This window comes from Salvelinus alpinus, chromosome 28 (genome assembly GCF_045679555.1).
Source record: "Salvelinus alpinus chromosome 28, SLU_Salpinus.1, whole genome shotgun sequence".
Classification (NCBI taxonomy): domain Eukaryota; kingdom Metazoa; phylum Chordata; class Actinopteri; order Salmoniformes; family Salmonidae; genus Salvelinus; species Salvelinus alpinus.
Genome location: NC_092113.1, coordinates 6,329,420 through 6,348,819, shown reverse-complemented (window position 1 = coordinate 6,348,819; position 19,400 = coordinate 6,329,420). Strand labels below are relative to the sequence as shown.

The window sequence follows — 19,400 nt, the reverse complement described above, 5'->3', positions numbered from 1 at the left end:
ACAAGAAAATGCCTGAGATTATATATTTTTTTGTGCGTATGAAAGGAAACGTTTCACACTTTAGATTAAATGGGGCTGGGGAGGATATGAGATTCCGGTGCCAGGCTGACCTTGTGGTCGCTGGGAGAAAGTATTCCTCTGTCTCCCCTTGACAACTATTCAGCCTTTCTCTCGCTCTGAACATCGCCACAGTCGCTGAAGGCCAGATGTCTAGTTATATTTAGATGAATGGTGATGGCCGCGGTGCAAAGCACACACCTGGGCAACATTCTGTTCATCATTCCTTCCTAGCTTTCTTTCAAATGGGGAGTTTTAACATAGTCTGCCATTTGGAGAATGTTCTTCCTCCCTGTACTAAAGTCAATGGGAGAAAACCTTTCATTTGCCCAATGTGTTCTAGTAGGATACTTTGCGTCTCAATTGGTGATACTGCCCTCTTCTGGTTGAACATGGTAACTCATCTTTCCCTCAGTACTATAAAGCACATGCGCTTTCATTTTTAGGATTTCCTTTAACTTCTAATGGATATGAATCAAATGAATTCATAAAATTACTGAAAATCAGTATCACATTCGTAGTGAGTTAACAGAGCTGTGACTGTGTAATGAACAGAATACTTCCTCTGTTGCTGCATATTAACTCTCGATTTCCTTTGCACACTGCCATGGCTTCCAGGGTACTTTGCCACACATTGGGTCATGAAATGTTTATTACACACACACACACCACATTGAAGGACACAGGAACCCGTTGTTCCTGTCCTTCGCTGGCAGCGCTGCTCAGCCAACTTTCTGCCTACTTCTCTTCTCTGTCCCCCTGTGTGTGTTGTTACAGTTCTCTAGACCAGACAGAGCTGCGTTGGTGGGCATGCTCACCACCACAGGCCCATTCCAGACCCACAGTCCCACCCTGTAGGCTACATGGGCTCTCTTTGTGAGCTTCTGTTGGGACTGGGAAGACAATGGCGGTGGAGGCTAGCTAGTCGTCACACACAGAGAGTCAACTCATCTGAGGGGAGTCGCTGTCTCGTTCCCCAACTCCCTCCCTTTCTCTATATCCCCCCCTCACTCATGTCACCACCAGCACCCCTCTGGCCAGGATGGCATGGCCGCTCCTGTTTGTTAGAGCCTGAAGGAGACAGTGGCGTGTGTGTGTGTGTGTGTGTGTGTGTGTGTGTGTGTGTGTGTGTGTGTGTGTGTGTGTGTGTGTGTGTGTGTGTGTGTGTGTGTGTGTGTGTGTGTGTGTGTGTGTGTGTGTGTGTGTGTGTGTGTGTGCGCCATAAGAGCCACAGAGGGGGGAGGAATAGAGGGAGACGTGTTTGAGGGAGAAGGGGAGAGGTTGGAGGAAAGGATGACTGCAGGGACCGCATAGAAAAGAAAGAAAGGAAAAATGGGAAGTTGACAGCAAGGGAGGGGGAGAGACAGGGAATACATTGAAAGGGAGTAAGAGAGGATTTAGCAAAGAAAAACATTACTGTTTATGGGTAGTCTCTCTACCAACACATCCCTCTCTATCTCTCCATCTCTTTCTTTGTCTCCCATTAAAATCCTCTCGGTCTGTTCCGACCGACGCCCTGTCTCTCCTGTCTCGCCCCAGTTGCAGTGATGATATGCAGTGGGCTACGTGGTGCTTTGGGTGCATGTGTCAGATTGCCCTCTTGTCCTGTATGGGCTCGTGCTCACTACGGTTCTCCTAGAGATAATCTGGTGACACCAGGCCGCGTGTCAAATGACAAAGTGACAAACTGTCACCAAAGGCTGTGACTGACATTTGTATCCGTTTTATTCTCAGAGAGTAGACAGCACCCCGCTCTCTTCGTCACGCACGCACACACACACACATGTACAAACCCTTAAAACCCTACTGCCAAATGCTGCCTTTACTCTTGGTGAAGGGTTTATATATTGTTGGATGCCGGTTTAACAGGAAGTCCAACCGGAGCCAGTAGAAACAGTAGAGAAGGAGATAGAGAGGCTAATAGGCAGAGTGGAAGTCGCTGACGTATCTTGGTCACCAGTAACGGGCTGAGACAATGTGGTCTTTGTGTGAAGGGGGAAGAAATTACATCTGTCCCAAGAACCTCAATCTTACCCTTCCCCAGCTTAGCCAATACACACAGACACACACAGACAGTAATCGACGTCCCATTATGGTATAGCATTATAGAAACAGGTCTAATTTCCCCTCTTTTCCTCTTACACTTTTTTTCTTCTCCCGTTTCACCTCTTCAGTGCTCATTATTAGAATAGCAGCATGTTTATCAGCCATGGCTCTAGTAGTGATCTCTCTCTCTCTCTCTCTCTCTCTTTGATGGGCAGATTGCGGAGACGTATGCCTTCCTGCCCAGGGAGGCAGTGACCCGTTTCCTGATGAACTGTGGCGAGTGTCAGAAGAGGATGCATATCAGCCCGGGTGGAGCAGAGTTCAAAGGTTAAAAAAAAACATATCTCTTTCTCTGGACCAGACTGCCGACTATCATCTCCGCTAGGGTCCTGGTGTGTCTAAATGGCACCTTATTCACTATATAAAGCACTTTACCAACAGGGTCCACAGGGCTATATAGGGAATAGGGTGCCATTTTGGACGCAGTCTCTGTTTAGGCCCATTTGGTAAAACTCTAGCTGTTTATTACATTTTTAGTCATCACCAAATATCATATTATACGTCTCTTCATAACCCAGCCTTCTGTTACTGCGACTGTCTGTAAGCCTGCTGTTACTGCAAGCACATATTACCATGGATGAAGGAAGGGATTTTCATAGGAGTTGTGACAAAAACGGTTTTGAGAGCTGCTTTGCGCCCTCTTCTCCTCCTTCTCCTGCTGTTGCTGTTGCCACCCTAAAGGCAACCCATCCCCCCATCTCCCACCCCCTCCCTACACTAACCCCCACCCCCACCCCCACCCCCCCAGCCCCCCTCAGTCCTATTCAAATTAGTCATTGGAGTGTCCTGTATCGTTCCTAACACACTGCAATTAGCCCAATTAGGGGGCTTTTAACAAAGGAAATGGCCAGGAAACAAGCTCTTTTCTACAGTGAGAGCGACCGGAGGGTGGGGGCGGGTAGTAGAGAGAGAGAGAGAGAGAGAAAGACTAGCGGGGTTAAGATGGAAATGGAAAGAAATCTGGAGTAGGACAGAAAGATGGGGCAGAAATAAAGGAAAAGGTGAGGAGAGTCCGAAAATGGAGAGAAATATTCAATGGCTGCCCTGCTATTTCATACATATTTTATTTGTCTATATTCAGGGTCCCTCCCATATTGACAGAGGGGCTGTCATAACTTTATATATGGAGGGCCCTTACATATTCCCACAAGAACAGAACATGGGTAGTATGTAAAGTAAACCATGCCAATTAACATTAACCCCCCCCCCCCAAAACCTCCTCCTCCGTCTTCATCTCCATCCCACACACCCAACCCAGTGAGAGAAGTGCTCCCAGGCCCGATCTGTCAGTGTTGTGTCAACGATGATCATTAACGCTGGGTGTCGCTCATAAAGAGAGCAGCTAATTGGCTTCCTGTCCCGTGGGGGTCCTCCCCTTCCCACCCTGACCCCTCATCCCTCCAACCCCTCCAACCAAACGCACCCCTCCACTCGCACGAAAGTTCAGTGCTGAATTATTGAATGCAATTCATTGCTGTATGCCAGGGCTATTTTTAATTGACTTCAGGCAGTCTTTTGAGTCAGGTCTCTTCGTCTCTTCGTCTTCGTCTCTTCAGCCTTCATCATGCTGTATAGGTGATGCAGTAGGAACAGGTGTAAAGGAGGTGAAGGTTTGGGCCCATATTCATGGATCCTTGAGAGTAGGAGTGCTGACCTAGGATCCGTCTTTTGCCTTTTCGATCATGATGAATTAAATGACATGGACAGGGGGACCTGATCCTAGATCAGCACTCCTAGTCTGAGACAGATTAATACAAGCCCAGGTCGCTGGTCCTGTGACGATTTCACTCCTTTCTTATGCTGAACTCAATTTCTTAGCCAGCGTGTCTCATCTCTGTCATTTAATTCATCTGCTGACCTACTAAGGGACAATGTTCTCAGGTCTGGAGTCCTGAAAGGGCGGAAATGCAAGGCAGACGATCAATACTTCTGCAGTAAATAGACAGGAGCGCCATCATCAATTACTGATTGATAATGTGTGTGTGTGCACGTGTATGTACAGTCCCAGTAGGTAATAAGTAGTTTGATAACGCTGATTGATTAGTGTTGATATGATCCTTGGAGAGGAGGACCCTGTAAGGAAGACGGACCATTGCTTGCACTTGAGGGATAATGTTAGTGCAATACAAGAGAGGATACCAGTTCAGTTATCAAGAGTTTGCAGTTATTTTGCTGTATGCTATGTCATATATTTTTGTAGAGTCTTTATAAATGAACTGCTGGTATACACACACTACCGTTCAAACGTTTGGGGTCACTTAGAAATGTCCTTGTTTTTGAAAGAAAAGCAAACATTTTTTGCCCATTAAAATAACATAAAATTGATCAGAAACACGTAGACATTGTTAATGTTGTAAATGACTATTGTAGCTGGAAACGGCAGATTCTTTATGGACTATCTACATAGGCGTACAGAGGCCCATTATCAGCAACCATCACTCCTGTGTTCACATGGCACGTTGTGTTAACTAATCCAAGTTTATCATTTTAAAAGGCTAATTTAGAAAATCCTTTTGCAATTATGTTAGCACAGCTGAAAACTGTTGTTCTGATTAAAGAAGCAATAAGACGGGCCTTCTTTAGACTAGTTGAGTATCTGGAGCATCAGCATTTGTGGGTTCGATTACAGGCTCAAAATGGCCAGAAACAAAGAACTTTCTTCTGAAACTCATCAGTCTATTCTTGTTCTGAGAAATGAAAGCTATTCCATGTGAGAAATTGTCAAAAAACTGAAGATCTCGTACTTACTCCCTTCACTGAACAGCGCAAACTGGCACTAACCAGAATATAAAGAGGAGTGGGAGGCCCCGGTCCACAACTGAGCAAGAGGACAAGTACATTAGAGTGTCTAGTTTGAGAAACAGACAGCTCACAAGTCCTCAACTGGCAGCTTCATTAAATAGTACCCGCAAAACACCAGTCTCAACGTCAACAGTGAAGAAGCGACTCCGGGATGCTGACCTTCTAGGCAGAGTTGCAAAGAAAAAGCCATGTCTCAGACTGGCTAATAAAAATAAAAGATTAAGATGAGCAAAAGAACACAGACACTGGACAGAGGAACTCTGCCTAGAAGGCCAGCATCCCGGAGTCGCCTCTTCACTGTTGACGTTGAGACTAATGTTTTGCGGGTACTATTTAATGAAGGCGCCACTCTCCCATCCTCTGGTCATTCTCGTCTCTCTTCCTTGTGGAAGAATCAATACAGCTCCTGAAGCTCTCAGAGGCCAGAAGTGGGGGGAGGGGCCGTTCACCGCAGCCGCATCTAAGCCCTGCTCAACTGATTCCATTGGGGACAGAGAGGGGCAGCCATCAGTCCACACCATGTCCTGTCCCCTCTCGAGTGGAGCACAGACTTCCCCCCACCCCATCACAATGGGGGAAAGGTACATATGTGATCCTACAACCCTTCGCCTTTTGCAGCGGCTCATTTCAATGTAGCCGCTCACAGTGAAGATGGATGGAGCTCACTTTACCCCCAAGTGCCCTCAGTACCAAAGCTCTCCTCCCGGCTCTCGTTCAATTAGCCGGGGCAGGAAGACAAAATGTCAGTTGCCACCAAGCACTGTCTCTATACCACAGTGTTTTGATACCACCCCTTTCAGTAAAAAAGTATCTGTCGCATCGAAGTGTCTTGCCAAGGGCGCAGAGAAAAAATCAACAAAGGGGCAACTTACCATTAAACACTGCCAGAGGGCCCTCTGGCACCACTGGCGGGTGACTGTCATCTGACTTGTGGGTGACTCGCTGCAAGAGCAGGGAACTGGCGCGCATGCGCAGCCCGACCCTGGGTCTTGTTCGCAGTTACAAAGGTGTACAGAGTGCAGTTCGCTATGAAGCCAACCGTTTTCAACGGGATCCTAGCTTCAAGAATGAGTGGCGACTCGGCTCGCATACTAGAGCAGGAAAACTCCTCTCTATTGCGCAAGAGAGCAATCAGAACAATACCAGCAGAAGAGAGCCATTCCGGCTTCTACTCCCGTTACTTCCTGGTTCCCAAAAATGGTGGGAGGGATAAGCCCCATTCTGGACCTATGGCTATCTGTGAAAGTTTGCGTTTAACGTGCTCTCTCGGTCTATTCTTCGAGGTGACTGGTTCACTTCAGTCGACCTGCAGGATTCTTATTTTTACAAAAGTTTTCTGCCTGCACACAGGAGGTTTCTCAGATTTGCCTTTCAGGGCACAGCCTGCGAATACCTCGCTGTCCCCTTCGGGCTAGCAGGGGATTGAGAGTTTATATACATGATTACCTGCTTTGCTCCCGTCACACGTGCAAGCAGTGCGAGACATGGCTTCCATTGTAACCCACCTCACCGAGTTAAGAGTTGAAGATTAACCAGAAAAATAGCTGTTTGGTGCCCACACAGAGAATAGAATACTTAGGCGTAAAGCTGGATTCTCTCTGTTATCGCGCTACACTATCGGACAACCGCATTACGTTGTCCTAACAGTGCCCTTTCCTGTTCCACAGGGGGTGCTCGGTTACGCTCAGAAAATGTTTCCGAGTACTGGGGTTGATAGCTGTGACAGCCGCACCGCCAGACCGCACAGTAAAAACCCCTGCCTAACGAATGTCCTTTTCCTTTTATGCACGTTTCCCCTTACTTTGCTCTATGCACATGGAGATACACATAATATATAAATTACAACATTAACCAGTTAACCATTTATTATTCTCAAACAAATAAAGTTTTATATAATGTCTTCTGTTTACCTCTGTGTCTCAGCAGTTACCGACATCATGTCTGCAGCATGGAAGCCGGCTGTGTTCTGGTAAAGGAACCGCCACTGAAGTATAATTCTGGAGGGGATTTGGAAATCACATTTTATTTGTCACCTGCGCGGAATACAACAGTTGTAGACCTTACAGTGAAATGCTTACTTACGAGCCCTTAACCAACAATGCAGTTTAAAAAATATCGATAAGAATAAGAAATAAAAGTAACTAAAGAGCAGCAGTAAAATAACAATAGCGAGACAATATACAGGGGGGTACCGGTACATAGTCAATGTGCGGGGGCACCGGTTATTTGAGGTAATACTGTATGTACATGAAGGTAGAGTTATTAAAGTGACTATGCATAGCTGATAGCAACAGAGAGTAGCAGTGGTGTAAAAGAGGGAGGGGGGGGGCAATGCAAATAGTCTGTGTAGCCATTTGATTAGGTGTTCAGGAGTCTTATGGCTTGGGGGTAGAAGCTGTTTAGAAGCCTCTTGGACCTAGACTTGGTGCTCCGGTAGCGCTTGCCGTGCAGTAGCAGAGAGAACAGTCTATGACTAGGGTGGCTTGAGTCTTTGACAATTTTTAGGGCCTTCCTCTGACACCGCCTGGTATAGAGGTCCTGGATGGCAGGAAGCTTGGCCCCAGTGATGTACTGGGCCGTTCGCACTACCCTCTGTTGTGGCTTGCGGTCGGAGGCCGAGCAGTTACCATACCAGGCAGTGATGCAACCAGTCAGGATGCTCTCGATGGTGCAGCTGTAGAACCTTTTGAGGATCTGAGGACCCATGCCAAATCTTTTCAGTCTCCTGAGGGGTAATAGGTTTTGTCGTGCCCTCTATGGTAAAATCGCGCCGGAGAAGAAGGCAGATGTTTTACATGCCCCCAACCGATTGTGTTTTTTTGTTTGTTTATTTGCGTTGTTTGTATTTTTGTACATAATGTTGCCGCTACCGTCTCTTATGACCGAAAATAACTTCTGGACTTCAGGACTGCGATTACTCACCACGGACTGGCAGAATCCTTTTTTTCCTTTAACAAGTCTGACGAGCCCGACGCGAATGATATATACTGCTTTCTCAGGAACAGGCCCAGATCCCCGTGGTTTGCGTGAAGAGGAGGTGGAGAAAAAGGGTCCGGAGGGCGGGCTGCCTTCTGAGAATTCCTAGGCGATCGAATAAACCCCCACTTCCTTCCATTCTGCTTGCAAACCTGCAATCTTTAGACAATAAAATATATGACCTACGCGGAAGATTAAACTACCAACAGGACATTCAAAACTGTAATATCTTATGCTTCACGGGGTCGTGGCTAAACGATCTGGCAAGAAAAGGGGCGGCGGACTATGTATTTTTGTAAATAACAGCTGGTGCACGATATCTAAAGTCTCAAGCTTTGAAAAGCTGGTAATGGCTCACATCAACACCATTATCCCAGAAACCCTAGACCCACTCCAATTTGCATACTGCACCAACAGATCCACAGATGATGCAATCTCTATTGCACTCCACACTGCCCTTTCACAACTGGACAAAAGGTAAACTTATGTGATAATGCTATTCATTGACCACAGCTCAGTGTTCAACACCATAATGTCCTCAAAGCTCATCACTAAGCTAAGGACCCTGGGACTAAACACCTCCCTCTGAAACTGGATCATGGACTTTCTGACGGGCCGCCCCAGGTGGTAAGGGTGGGTAACATCACATCTGCCACCCTGATCCTCAACACGGGGGCCCATCAGAGGTGCGTGGTCAGTCCCCTCCTGTACTCCCTGTTCACTCATGACTGCACGGCCAGGCACGACTCCAACACCATCATTAAGTTTACTGATGGCACAACAGTGGTAGGCCTGATCACTGTAAACTATGAGACAGCCTATAGGGAGGAGGTCAGAGTCCTGACCATGTGGTGCAAGGACAACAACGTCTCCCTCAATGTGATCAAGACAAAGGAGATGATCGTGGACTACAGGAAAATGAGGACCGAGCACGTCCCCATTCTCATCAACGGGGTGTAGTGGAGCAGGTTGAGAGCTTCAAGTTCCTTGGCGTCCACATCACCAACAAACTAACATGGTCCAAGCACACCAAGACAGTCATGAAGAGAGCACGACAAAACCTATTCCCCCTCAGGAGACTGAAAAGATTTGGCATGGGTCCTCAGATCCTCAAAAGGTTTTATAACTGCACCATCGAGAGCATCCTGACTGGTTGCATCAAATCAAAATCAAATCAAATTGTATTGGTCACATACACTTGGTTAGCAGATGTTATTGCGAGTGTAGCGAAATGCTTATGCTTCTAGATCCGACAGCGCAGCAGTATCTAACAGGTAATATCTTACAATTCCACAACAAAACCTAATATCTAACAAATTCCACAACAAAACCTAATACACACAATCTAGTAAAGGATGTGGATAAGAATATATAAGTATAAAATATATAGATGAGCAGTGACAGAGCGGCTAAGATGCAATAGATAGTAAAGAATAGATAGTGAAGGATACAGTACATTATATACGTATGAGATGAGTAATGCGAGATATGTAAACATTCTTAAAGTGGCATTATTGAAGTGACTAGTGTTCCATTTATTAAAGTGGCCAATGATATCAAATCTGTAGGTAGGCAGCTTCCTCTCCGTGCTAGTGGTAGCTGTTTAACAATCGGATGGCCTTGAGATTGAAAACCAGCTTCTATCTCTCTGTCCCAGCTTTGATGCACCTGTTCTGACCTCCCCTTCTGGATGGAAGCGGGGTGAACAGGCAGTGGCTCGGGTGGTTATTGTCCTTGATTATCTTTTTTGCCTTCCTGTAACATTGGGTGTTGTAGGTGTCCTGGAGCGCAGGTAGTTTGCCCCCGGTGATGCGTTGTGCAGACCGCACCACCCTCTGGAGAGCCTTGTGGTTGTGGGCGGTGTTGTTGCCGTACCAGGCAGTGATATAGCTCAACAGGATGCTCTCAATTATGCACCTGTAAAAGTTAGTGAGGGTTTTCAGTGACAAGCCAAATTTGTTCAGCCTCCTGAGGTTGAAGAGGCGCTGTTGCGCCTTCTTCGCCACACTGTCGGTGTGCGTGGACCTTTTCAGTTTGTGGGTGATATGAACACAGAGGAACTTAAAACGTTCCACCTTCTCCACTGCTGTCCTGTTGATGTGGATAGATGGGGTGCTCCCTTTGCTGTTTCCTGAAATCCACGATCATCTCTTTTGTTTTGCTGACATTGAGTGAGAGGTTATTTTCCTGACACCACACTCCCAGGGCCCTCATCTCCTCCCTGTAGGCTGTCTCGTCGTCGTTGGTAATCAAGCCTACCCCTGTTGTATCGTCTGATTGAGTTGGAGGCGTGCATGGCCAGGCAGTCGTGGGTGAACAAGGAGTACAGGAGGGGGCTGAGAACGCACCCTTGTGGGGCCCCAGAGTTGAGGATCAGCGGAGTGGAGATGTTGTTTCCTACCTTCACCACCTGGGGGCGGTCCGTCAGCAAGTCCAGGACCCAGTTGCACAGGGCAGGGTCGAGTTCCCGGGTCTCAAGCTTAATGATGAGTTTGGAGGGTACTATGGTGGTGAATGCTGAGCTGTAGTCAATAAACAGCATTCTTACATAGGTATTCCTCTTGTCCAGATGGGATAGGGCAGTGTGATGGCGATTGGATCGTCTGTGGACCTATTGGGGCGGTAAGCAAATTGAAGTGAGTCTAGGGTGACAGGTAGGGTGGAGGTGATATGATCCTTGACTAGTCTCTCAAAGCAAAGTTATTTAGTTCATTTACCTTAGCTTTCTTGGGAACAGGAACAATGATGGCCATCTTGAAGCATGTGGGGACAGTAGACTGGGATAGGAATTGATTAAATATGTCCGTAAACACACCAGCCAGCTGGTCTGCGCATGCTCTGAGGACGCAGCTAGGGATGCCGTCTGGGCCGGCAGCCTTGCGAGGGTTTTACCCACGTCGGCCACGGCGAAGGAGAGCCCACAGTCTTTGGTAGCGGGCCGCGTCGGTGGCACTGTATTGTCCTCAAAGCGCGCAAAGAAGTTGTTTAATTTGTCTGGAAGCAAGACGTAGATGTGCGCGACGGGGCTGGTTTTCTTTTTGTAATCCATGATTGTCTGCAGACCCTGCCACATATGTCTCGTGTTTGAGCCATTGAATTGCGACTCCACTTTGTCTCTATGCTGACACTTTGCTTGTTTGATTGCCTTACGGAGGGAATAACAACACTGTTTGTATACAGTTATGTTTCCAGTCGCCTTGCCATGATTGAATGCAGTGGTACGTGCTTTCAACTTTGCGCGAATACTGCCATCAATCCACAGTTTCTGGTTAAGGAAGGTTTTAATAGTCACAGTGGGTACAACATCTCCTACACACTTCCTTATAAACTCGCTCACTGAGTCAGCGTATACGTCAATGTTATTATCTGAGGCTACCCGGCACATATCCCAGTCCACGTCATTGAAGCAATCTTGAAGCGTGGAATCCGATTGGTCAAACCAGTGTTGGATAGATCTGAGCACGGGCACTTCCTGTTTTAGTTTCTGGCTATAGGAGGGGAGCAACAAGATGGAGTCATGGTCAGATTTGCTGAAAGGAGGGCGGGGGAGGGCCTTGTATGCATCATGGAAGTTAGAGTAGCAGTGGTCGAGCATGTTACTCGCTCGTGTACAACAATCAATATGCTGATAGAATTTAGGTAGCCTTGTTCTCAAATGAGCTTTGTTAAAATCCCCAGCTACAATAAATGCAGCCTCAAGATATATGGTTTCCAGTTTGCATAATGTCCAGTGAAGTTCCTTGATGGCTACCTTGGTATCCGCTTGCGGGCGGATATACACGCTGTGACGATAACCGAGGAGAGTTCTCTTGGGAGATAATACAGTCGGCATTTGATTGTGAGGAATTCTAGGTGAACAAAAGGACTTGAGTTCCTGTATGTTGTTACAATTACACCATGAGCCGTTAATCATGAATCATACACCCCCGCCCTTCTTCTTACCGGAGAGATGTTATTCCTGTCGGTGCGATGCACTGAGAATTCCGTTTGCTGTATGGACTCCGACAGCATGTCCCCAGCTAGCCATGTTTCCATGAAACAGAGTATGCTACAAACCCAGATATCTCTTTGGAAAGCAACTCTTGCCCAGATTTTGTCGACTTTGTTAACTTGGGACTGGACATTAACTTGTAATATACTCGGGAGCGGTGGGTGGTGTGCGCGCATCCGAAGCCTCACTAGAAGACTGCTCCGGTACCCTCTCCTCCCACTGCCTGGTATGGTGACTGCTCGGCCTCCAACCGCAAGGCACTACAAAGGGTAGTGCGTACGGCCCAGTACATCATCGGGGCCAAGCTTCCTGCCATCCAGTATCTCTATACCAGGCGGTGTCAGAGGAAGGCCTTAAAAATTGTCAAAGACTCCAGCCACCCTAGTCATAGACTGTTCTCTCTGCTACCACACGGCAAGCGGTACCGGAGCACCAAGTCTAGGTCCAAGAGGCTTCTAAACAGCTTCTACCCCCAAGCCATAAGACTCGTGAACAGCTAATCCAATGGCTACCCAGACAATTTGCATTCCCCCCCCCCCCCCCCCCCACCCTGTTCTACTGCTGCTGCTACTCTCTGCAGTAAACTCAGCTGCGTTGACATTTCACAAAGATACGCTTGTTTTTGTGAGAATTCTTCAAAAAATAAAAGGAATTTCACATTATTATCAAATCGTATACTAAAATATGAAAATTCTACATGTCATGTCTAAGAAATCGATATCTATCTTACCTCTATTGTTTATTGTCCTTTGGATTCGAGACGAAAGATGATGATTTCAGCGGGAAAGTGAGCCTATCAGGTAGTTATTTCACGCACAGCATCCAGCTGTGCAATTTTCCTTGTTTCTTACAATTATTTTTCTATGGCCTCCATTGATTTAGTCACCGTAATTTTGGCTGCCCTACAAGGGTAAAAACTCCAATTACTTCCGAAAGGATTATGATAGAGATGAGGTTTGAACCGTTGGTTTTCTTAGATGAATATATACACAATTAACATATTATTTTCCCCATTGGTCAAAATATGCGTTTTTGATTGGACACCCTACACATACTACTACTAGGACAGTATGTGTAGGGTGTCCAATCGGTACTACGACACTGAGAACAGTATGTGTAGGGTGTCCAATCAAAAACCAATGGTTCAAATAAAGAAAATTGTACAGCATCGCGTCAGTCTGGCTGGATGCTGTGCGAGAATTAACTACCTGACGGGTTTAGGGATGATTCTGTTGGGACTGGCTTCGGAGAGCATGTCTGCAATATGGGTGTCAGTCATATTCCCTTATGTGATACATAAAAAAAAGAGTATTTAAAAGAGAGCTCAAGCTTATTTTTTCGTAACCCTGGTCCGCAAGAGCCACTCTCAGAGGACGGGAGAGTTACGTCTCACCTCATTCGCCACTCGACCTGATTGTCTCCGACAGACATTGTGTTGTGATTGGTTCTTCGTAGTGATCGTGCCTCCATCGAGTCCCCATATGTGATACGTCTCACTCATATTATCAGAGAACCAGGGTTATGAAAGTAATGTTGAGTTATGGGAGATTGAGAGTCATAATACATTGTGTGTGTTTAATCTTCACAGAGAATGACAGACCGACATCACTGGTGCCGGATCTCATCGACTACAACATGCCGCTCACCACGACCTATCTGAAGCAGATGAAGCTTCAGTACATGAGTACAAATGAGCAGGTAAGAGCCTGTACATTATGTTGTCCAGAATAGGTGAGGGTTGGATGGAAGTGGCCATCTTCACAGTCCTTTCTATCAGGCTCTCTGTGTGCCACACACACACACACACACAACCCCCCTCCCTCGACAGCCCCCTATCTTCCATCCCCAATGCCAGGTTGGCTATCTGTACAAGAGCATAGACATAATCATTCAGGACTGCCAATTAGGCACACATAGGAAAGTGTGTGTGTATGTGTGTGTGCGTGCTTGCGAAAATATGTGTGTGCACCGATGAAAGTGCGTGCATGAATGTAAGTGTGTGTAAGTGCACGTGTATGTGTGTGTGTGTGTGTGTGTGTGTCTGGTATGATAACCAAGGAGGGAATGGGGTTCAGCTCATTCCAATTAACAAAGCCTCTAAGCGGCAGTCTAATTAACTGAGGTGTGAGAAAAGTTTATTGTCATGAATCTTGTCCTGGAGGCAGAACTAAGCAATTTCCATTTGATGGGCCAGCTGCAAAGTCAAAATTGTCAATATCGTTAGGGTTAGACATTAGGGTTAGCAGTGTGGTTAAGGTTAGGGTTAGGCCTGTGCCAACTAGTGACCACTCTGCAGAGCTGCCGTGGCTTTTAGCTGGAGATTTTCAGCAGGCCCTGAATTGAGGAACAATGACTCATCTTTGAAAAAAGGGTGCACGGGGCAGGTAGGGCTTGGATTTGGTGGTTGAGGGGCGGACGCATGAGAGAGCAGGAGCGAAAGAGAGAGAGCGAGCAAGAGAGAGAGCGAGCGAGAGCGAGGGGGTACTACCCCATCAGGACACGCATGTCCAGCCCAATTCAATAAAGGAGGAAATTACCAAGCATCCTTCCTGTAGTCTGTAGACACTGGGCGGTGGCTCTGCCCGCACCATGATGGGAGGGGAAGAGAGGAGGGGGAGGTGTGACAATGGGGAGAGAATTAAAGAGGGATGGTTCATTATCTATTATGGACCCTTTTCCCATTTATTCTGTCTTCTCTTGAGAAAAGTCATTTATTTCTTTGGGGTGGGAGGTGGCAGGGGAGACATAGAGGTGGGGGTAGGTAGGTAGGCTATAATTACTAGAGGGCTAGAGAAAGACACCACATAAGATACCAGTTAAAGTAAAGACTAGTTTATAGTTTTATGATGCAGACAATTACACTGATGGAAGTGACAAACTATCCGCAATATTAAAGATGATCCACCCCCTAAAAAAATGTTTTATAAAAAAAAAAGACTAGTTTATAAAATGAGGAGTAACACGATAATGATGATTAATAAAAAGCAGTCCATTTATAAGATCAAACAGGTGTCATTTGCATATTGAAAAAGACAGGCTGTGGGCTAATATAGATCTTCTCTTTCTAACCTATATGCGTTTTATAGAGGGGAGAACACAGCTTAGAATCAATGTATTGGAGATGCTGACCTTTTTTATTTATCCTGTATTTAACAAGGCAAGTCAGTTAAGAACAAATTCTTATTTACAATGACCTAGGAACAGTGGATTAACTGCCTGGTTCAGGGGCAGAACGGCAGATTTTTACCTTGTCAGCTTGGGGATTCGATCTAGCAACCTTTCGGCTACTGGCCCAACACTCTAACCACTAGGCTACCTGCCGACCTGTTCTAATATATAGTGTTATGGACCATTTCAAAGGACTACACTCATCAATATTTAATGTTTGTGTTACTGGTTCATGTATTATAACAGAACCACATTGGATCCAGACAAATCTCTTGCTCTTCGTGGTGAAATGGTGTTTTGTTTAGACATACACTTTCCAAGTTTCGCCTGTAGGTGGCAGAAGTTCCCTATAAATCTGTCTCAGAGTGGGTAAATCCAGTTTATTGACACACAAAGCATCTGTTGACTCCCTGTAAACGGACTCACGTGGATAGGGTATAAATCTTTTTAAAAGTTAGACTTTTTTTTGGACCTTTTTACTCCATTACTAAAAAATCCTTTAGAATGAAAGATTACTATTGTGTGGTCAAACCTTGAGGCATAGACATTAATTTAATAAATGCCTCCTTTGTGTCGTGATCGCTCACTTATTTGTATACAGATTTTGTTATTTTGATATATCAATTACATATTTATGTGGTAATGCTTCATTCAAAAGCAAGTTAAATCATCAAGCCTATTTATTATAACCCTGTATCAGTATTTAGAGATTGAGAGAAGATTTCCAAAGGTTTAACCAGTTATTCCATTTATTATTGTTTTTTATATACTGCCCAAAGGCTGCCGGACTAACATGCCTACTCTTTGGCTAAGTCAATTATTAATCCACGTTTACATTTTAATTTTACTTTCCTGTCAATGAAAAAGTGAGAGTGAAAAGATAGCATAAAAAGTCAGGTATGGGCATTTGTAGAGAAATAAATGGGAATTAACAATTCCCTTTGTAAATGGGAATTAACAAAGGGAAGAGGAGAGATGGGAAAGGCAGAGGGACGGTAGTAAAGCCTGTCTAAAGAAGCCAATGACAATTTAAATGGATTTAGTGAACCCACTGTATAGCAGTCCATCTTTTGCACGAGGTGTGACGTCAGTTATCGCCGCCACGCCTCCGTCTTTGGGGCTGGTTGCCAGTGCGAGTCTCGGAGGGTCCTGTACTTGCTCCCATAGCAGGACATTGTCTTTAGAATTAAAAGCGAATAAAGAGACCGGCAAGGGGGAGGCAATTATAGAGGGGTTTGACATTCACACTTGAAAATTCACCATCAGAAGTGAAGGTAAGCATTTCTTTCACATGATATGGTTGTGTTGTTATTTTCATCTGCTGAGCTGTGCGCTATGTAGAAGCTATTTTCGCCTGCTGTGGGAAACAATGTTGTGGCAATTACACCTCCACTTTTCTCTTTATTCTTACGCAAATAGATAATAATTTCAAAACAATTAATATCTGAAAAAAAATGCTTTATACATTTAGTTTTCTATAATACCCCTAGGCCTTATAGCCTTTCGATAAGCCCTAGGCTATATTTTCTATCAATGCATTTATTATAGCGAATAGTGTGCTGTAGAAGTGAACAATATATTCGATTCTCTCACAACTTAACATGTAGTATAATAGCCTACCATTCCAATATAATATAAATATCAAACATTTATTCCAAGAAGGTACTGCACCTGACATCTAACATCGCACATAAATGTGCTATTATCCATCCTTATTATCCAATTAAACAATATGCGCTGATTTATTTGATTAATTAACATAATAGCGTTTTATAAATTGTCCTACTGATAATTCAGCATGTTCTTTAGATGTTCGCTATGCAGCAACAGCACACTGTTAAAGTGCATATTTACGTATAGTGTGTATCTCGCAGGCCATTCTGTATGTCACATTGTTCTCTGTGGGATGCAGAATGACCAAGCACAGTACAATCCCGCACCGCACAGTACAATCGCGTGTCCATCTGCATTAATACAGTAATCACTTCAGAATAATGCTGTACAGCAATTTGCTTTGTATATTATATCTTCCTAGTTACCTGGCCGCCGAGAAATTTGCAAGCCTGGGCAGGATACATTGTAGCTATTAGAATTTCATCCTGAGAGGTTTGAAATAATGTGACATATAGAAGTTCAATTTCGAGGTTCAATGTTACTATGGTAACACTTTCCCTGGACGGTTCCCCCTGATGGCCAGCGAACCGTTACCCCAAAAGATCTAGCTAGCTACTTTAAAAAAGGCTAAACATTCAAACGTTAATACCTGTCAGCTTTTGTATTTATATCTGGGGTACGTTTGCAAGCTCTGTCAACATTATTATTGCTTCAAAGTAGCCGAGCCACGGTATTTACGGTAAGTGAATGGAGGTAGGTAGGAGGAGCGTTAGCTTGCCAACATTAACAGTTAGCCTAACGTTTGCATCTCTGGTAAATTAGCTTGCTGGATAGCTACATAGATAGCTAGCTATCTGGCTGTCTTATAAGATGATACTTTGAGATACTGATGAAACGGCATGTTCCCTCAGTCCTCAGCACTAATATGTTCCCTCAGCACTATGTTCCCTTAGTCCTACAGTCCCTCAACGCTATGTTCCCTCAGCCCTCTAAGTACTTGTTCACTGAACCAATTTCACTCAAGAATCAGAATCACCTTTATTTGCCAAATAGATTTGCATACAGGAATTGACTTGGTGCTTCTACAATAAACAGAATATAGAGTCAGACAATAAACAGAAAATAATGACAAAATATATGGAAGCAGAATTTACACAATCCAAATACAGTAATGTACGCTATGAACACAAGCTAAAAACTACGCAATGTGCAGCTCTATTTGGCACAAATGCTTATTATAAGGCATAAAAGGCTGATTATTTCAGCATTTTCCATATGATTATGTAAGTAATATATGGGACCTACTGAATTATGTTCAATCACTATGACCTTGAACTTTTGTCAATATACCAATGACCCGAATAGCATTTTCTGAGAAAATAAATAGTATCTCAGCACCTACTATATATACACACTAACACTCACACAAAACCCACACACCTTCACATGCACTATGTAAGTACACACATAACACACACATGCATACCAACAACACAAACACACACCAACACAACACAAACACACGCACGCACTTTTACACTAATTGTATGCTGCTGCTACTCTGTTCTTTACTCTTATTATTATATATCCTGATGTTTAGTCACTTTACCCGGCTTTCATGTACATATCTACCTCAAATACCTCCTACCCCTGCACATTGATCTGGTACTGGTACTCCCTGTGTATCCAGTGCCTTCGGAAAGTATTCAGACCCCTTGACTTTTTCCACATTTTGTTACGTTACATACAGCCTTATTCTAAAATGGATTAAATACAAATAAAAAACTCAGCAATCTACACACAATACCCCATAAAGACAAAGCGTAAACAGGTTTTTAGAAATGTTTGCAAATTTATACATTTTTAAAAATCAAAATACCTTATAAGTATTAAGACCCTTTGCGATGAGACTTGAAATTGAGCTTAGGTGTATCCTGTTTCCATTGATCATCCTTGATGTTCTACAACTTGATTGGAGTCCACCTGTGGTAAATTCAATTGATTGGACATGATTTGGAAAGGCACACACCTGTCTATATAAGGTCCCACAGTTGACGGTGCATGTCAGAGCAAAAACCAAGCCATGAGGTCGAAGGAATTGTCCGTAGAGCTCCGAGACAGGATTGTGTCGAGGCACAGATCTGGGGAAGGATACCAAAAATGTCTGCAGCTTTGAAGGTCCCCAAGAACACAGTGGCTCCATAACCTTCCAGAAGGACAACCATCTCTGCAGTACTCCACCAATCAGGCCTTTATGGTGGAGTGGCCAGACGGAAGCCACTCCTCAGTAAAAAGCACATGACAGCCCACTCTGAGTTTGCCAAAAGGCATCCAAAGAATCTCAGACCATGAGAAACAAGATTCTCTGGTCTGATGAAACCTAGATTGAACTATTTGGCCTGAATGGCCAATCGTCACGTCTGGAGGAAGCCTGGAACCATCCCTAGGGTGAAGCATGGTGGTGGCATCATCATGCTGTGGGGATGTTTTTCAGTGGCAGGGACTGGGAGGCTAGTCAGGATTGAGGCAAAGATGAACAGAGCAAAGTACAGAGAGATTCTTGATGAAAACCTGCTCCAGAGCACTCAGAACCTCAGACTGGGGTGAAGGTTTTTTATTTAATTTATTTCACCTTTATTTAACCAGGTAAGCTAGTTGAGAACAAGTTTTCATTTGCAACTGCGAC

The 19,400-nt window shown here is 44.8% G+C and overlaps 1 protein-coding gene across 3 annotated transcripts in view; it reads left to right on the top strand.

The window, feature by feature from the left end:
• The window catches only part of LOC139557027 (nucleolar protein 4-like), a 163,863-nt gene that overhangs the window by 46,402 nt on the left and 98,061 nt on the right, over window positions 1-19,400 (top strand). For 2 of the 3 annotated variants that reach the window (XM_071371326.1, XM_071371327.1), the window contains exons 3-4: window positions 2,319-2,430; window positions 13,521-13,630. In XM_071371326.1, coding sequence (XP_071227427.1) covers window positions 2,319-2,430; window positions 13,521-13,630 — 222 coding nt within the window. Of the gene's footprint in view, window positions 1-2,318; window positions 2,431-13,520; window positions 13,631-16,219; window positions 16,375-19,400 lie in introns of those variants that run through there. The other variant, XM_071371328.1, reaches the window with a different exon arrangement.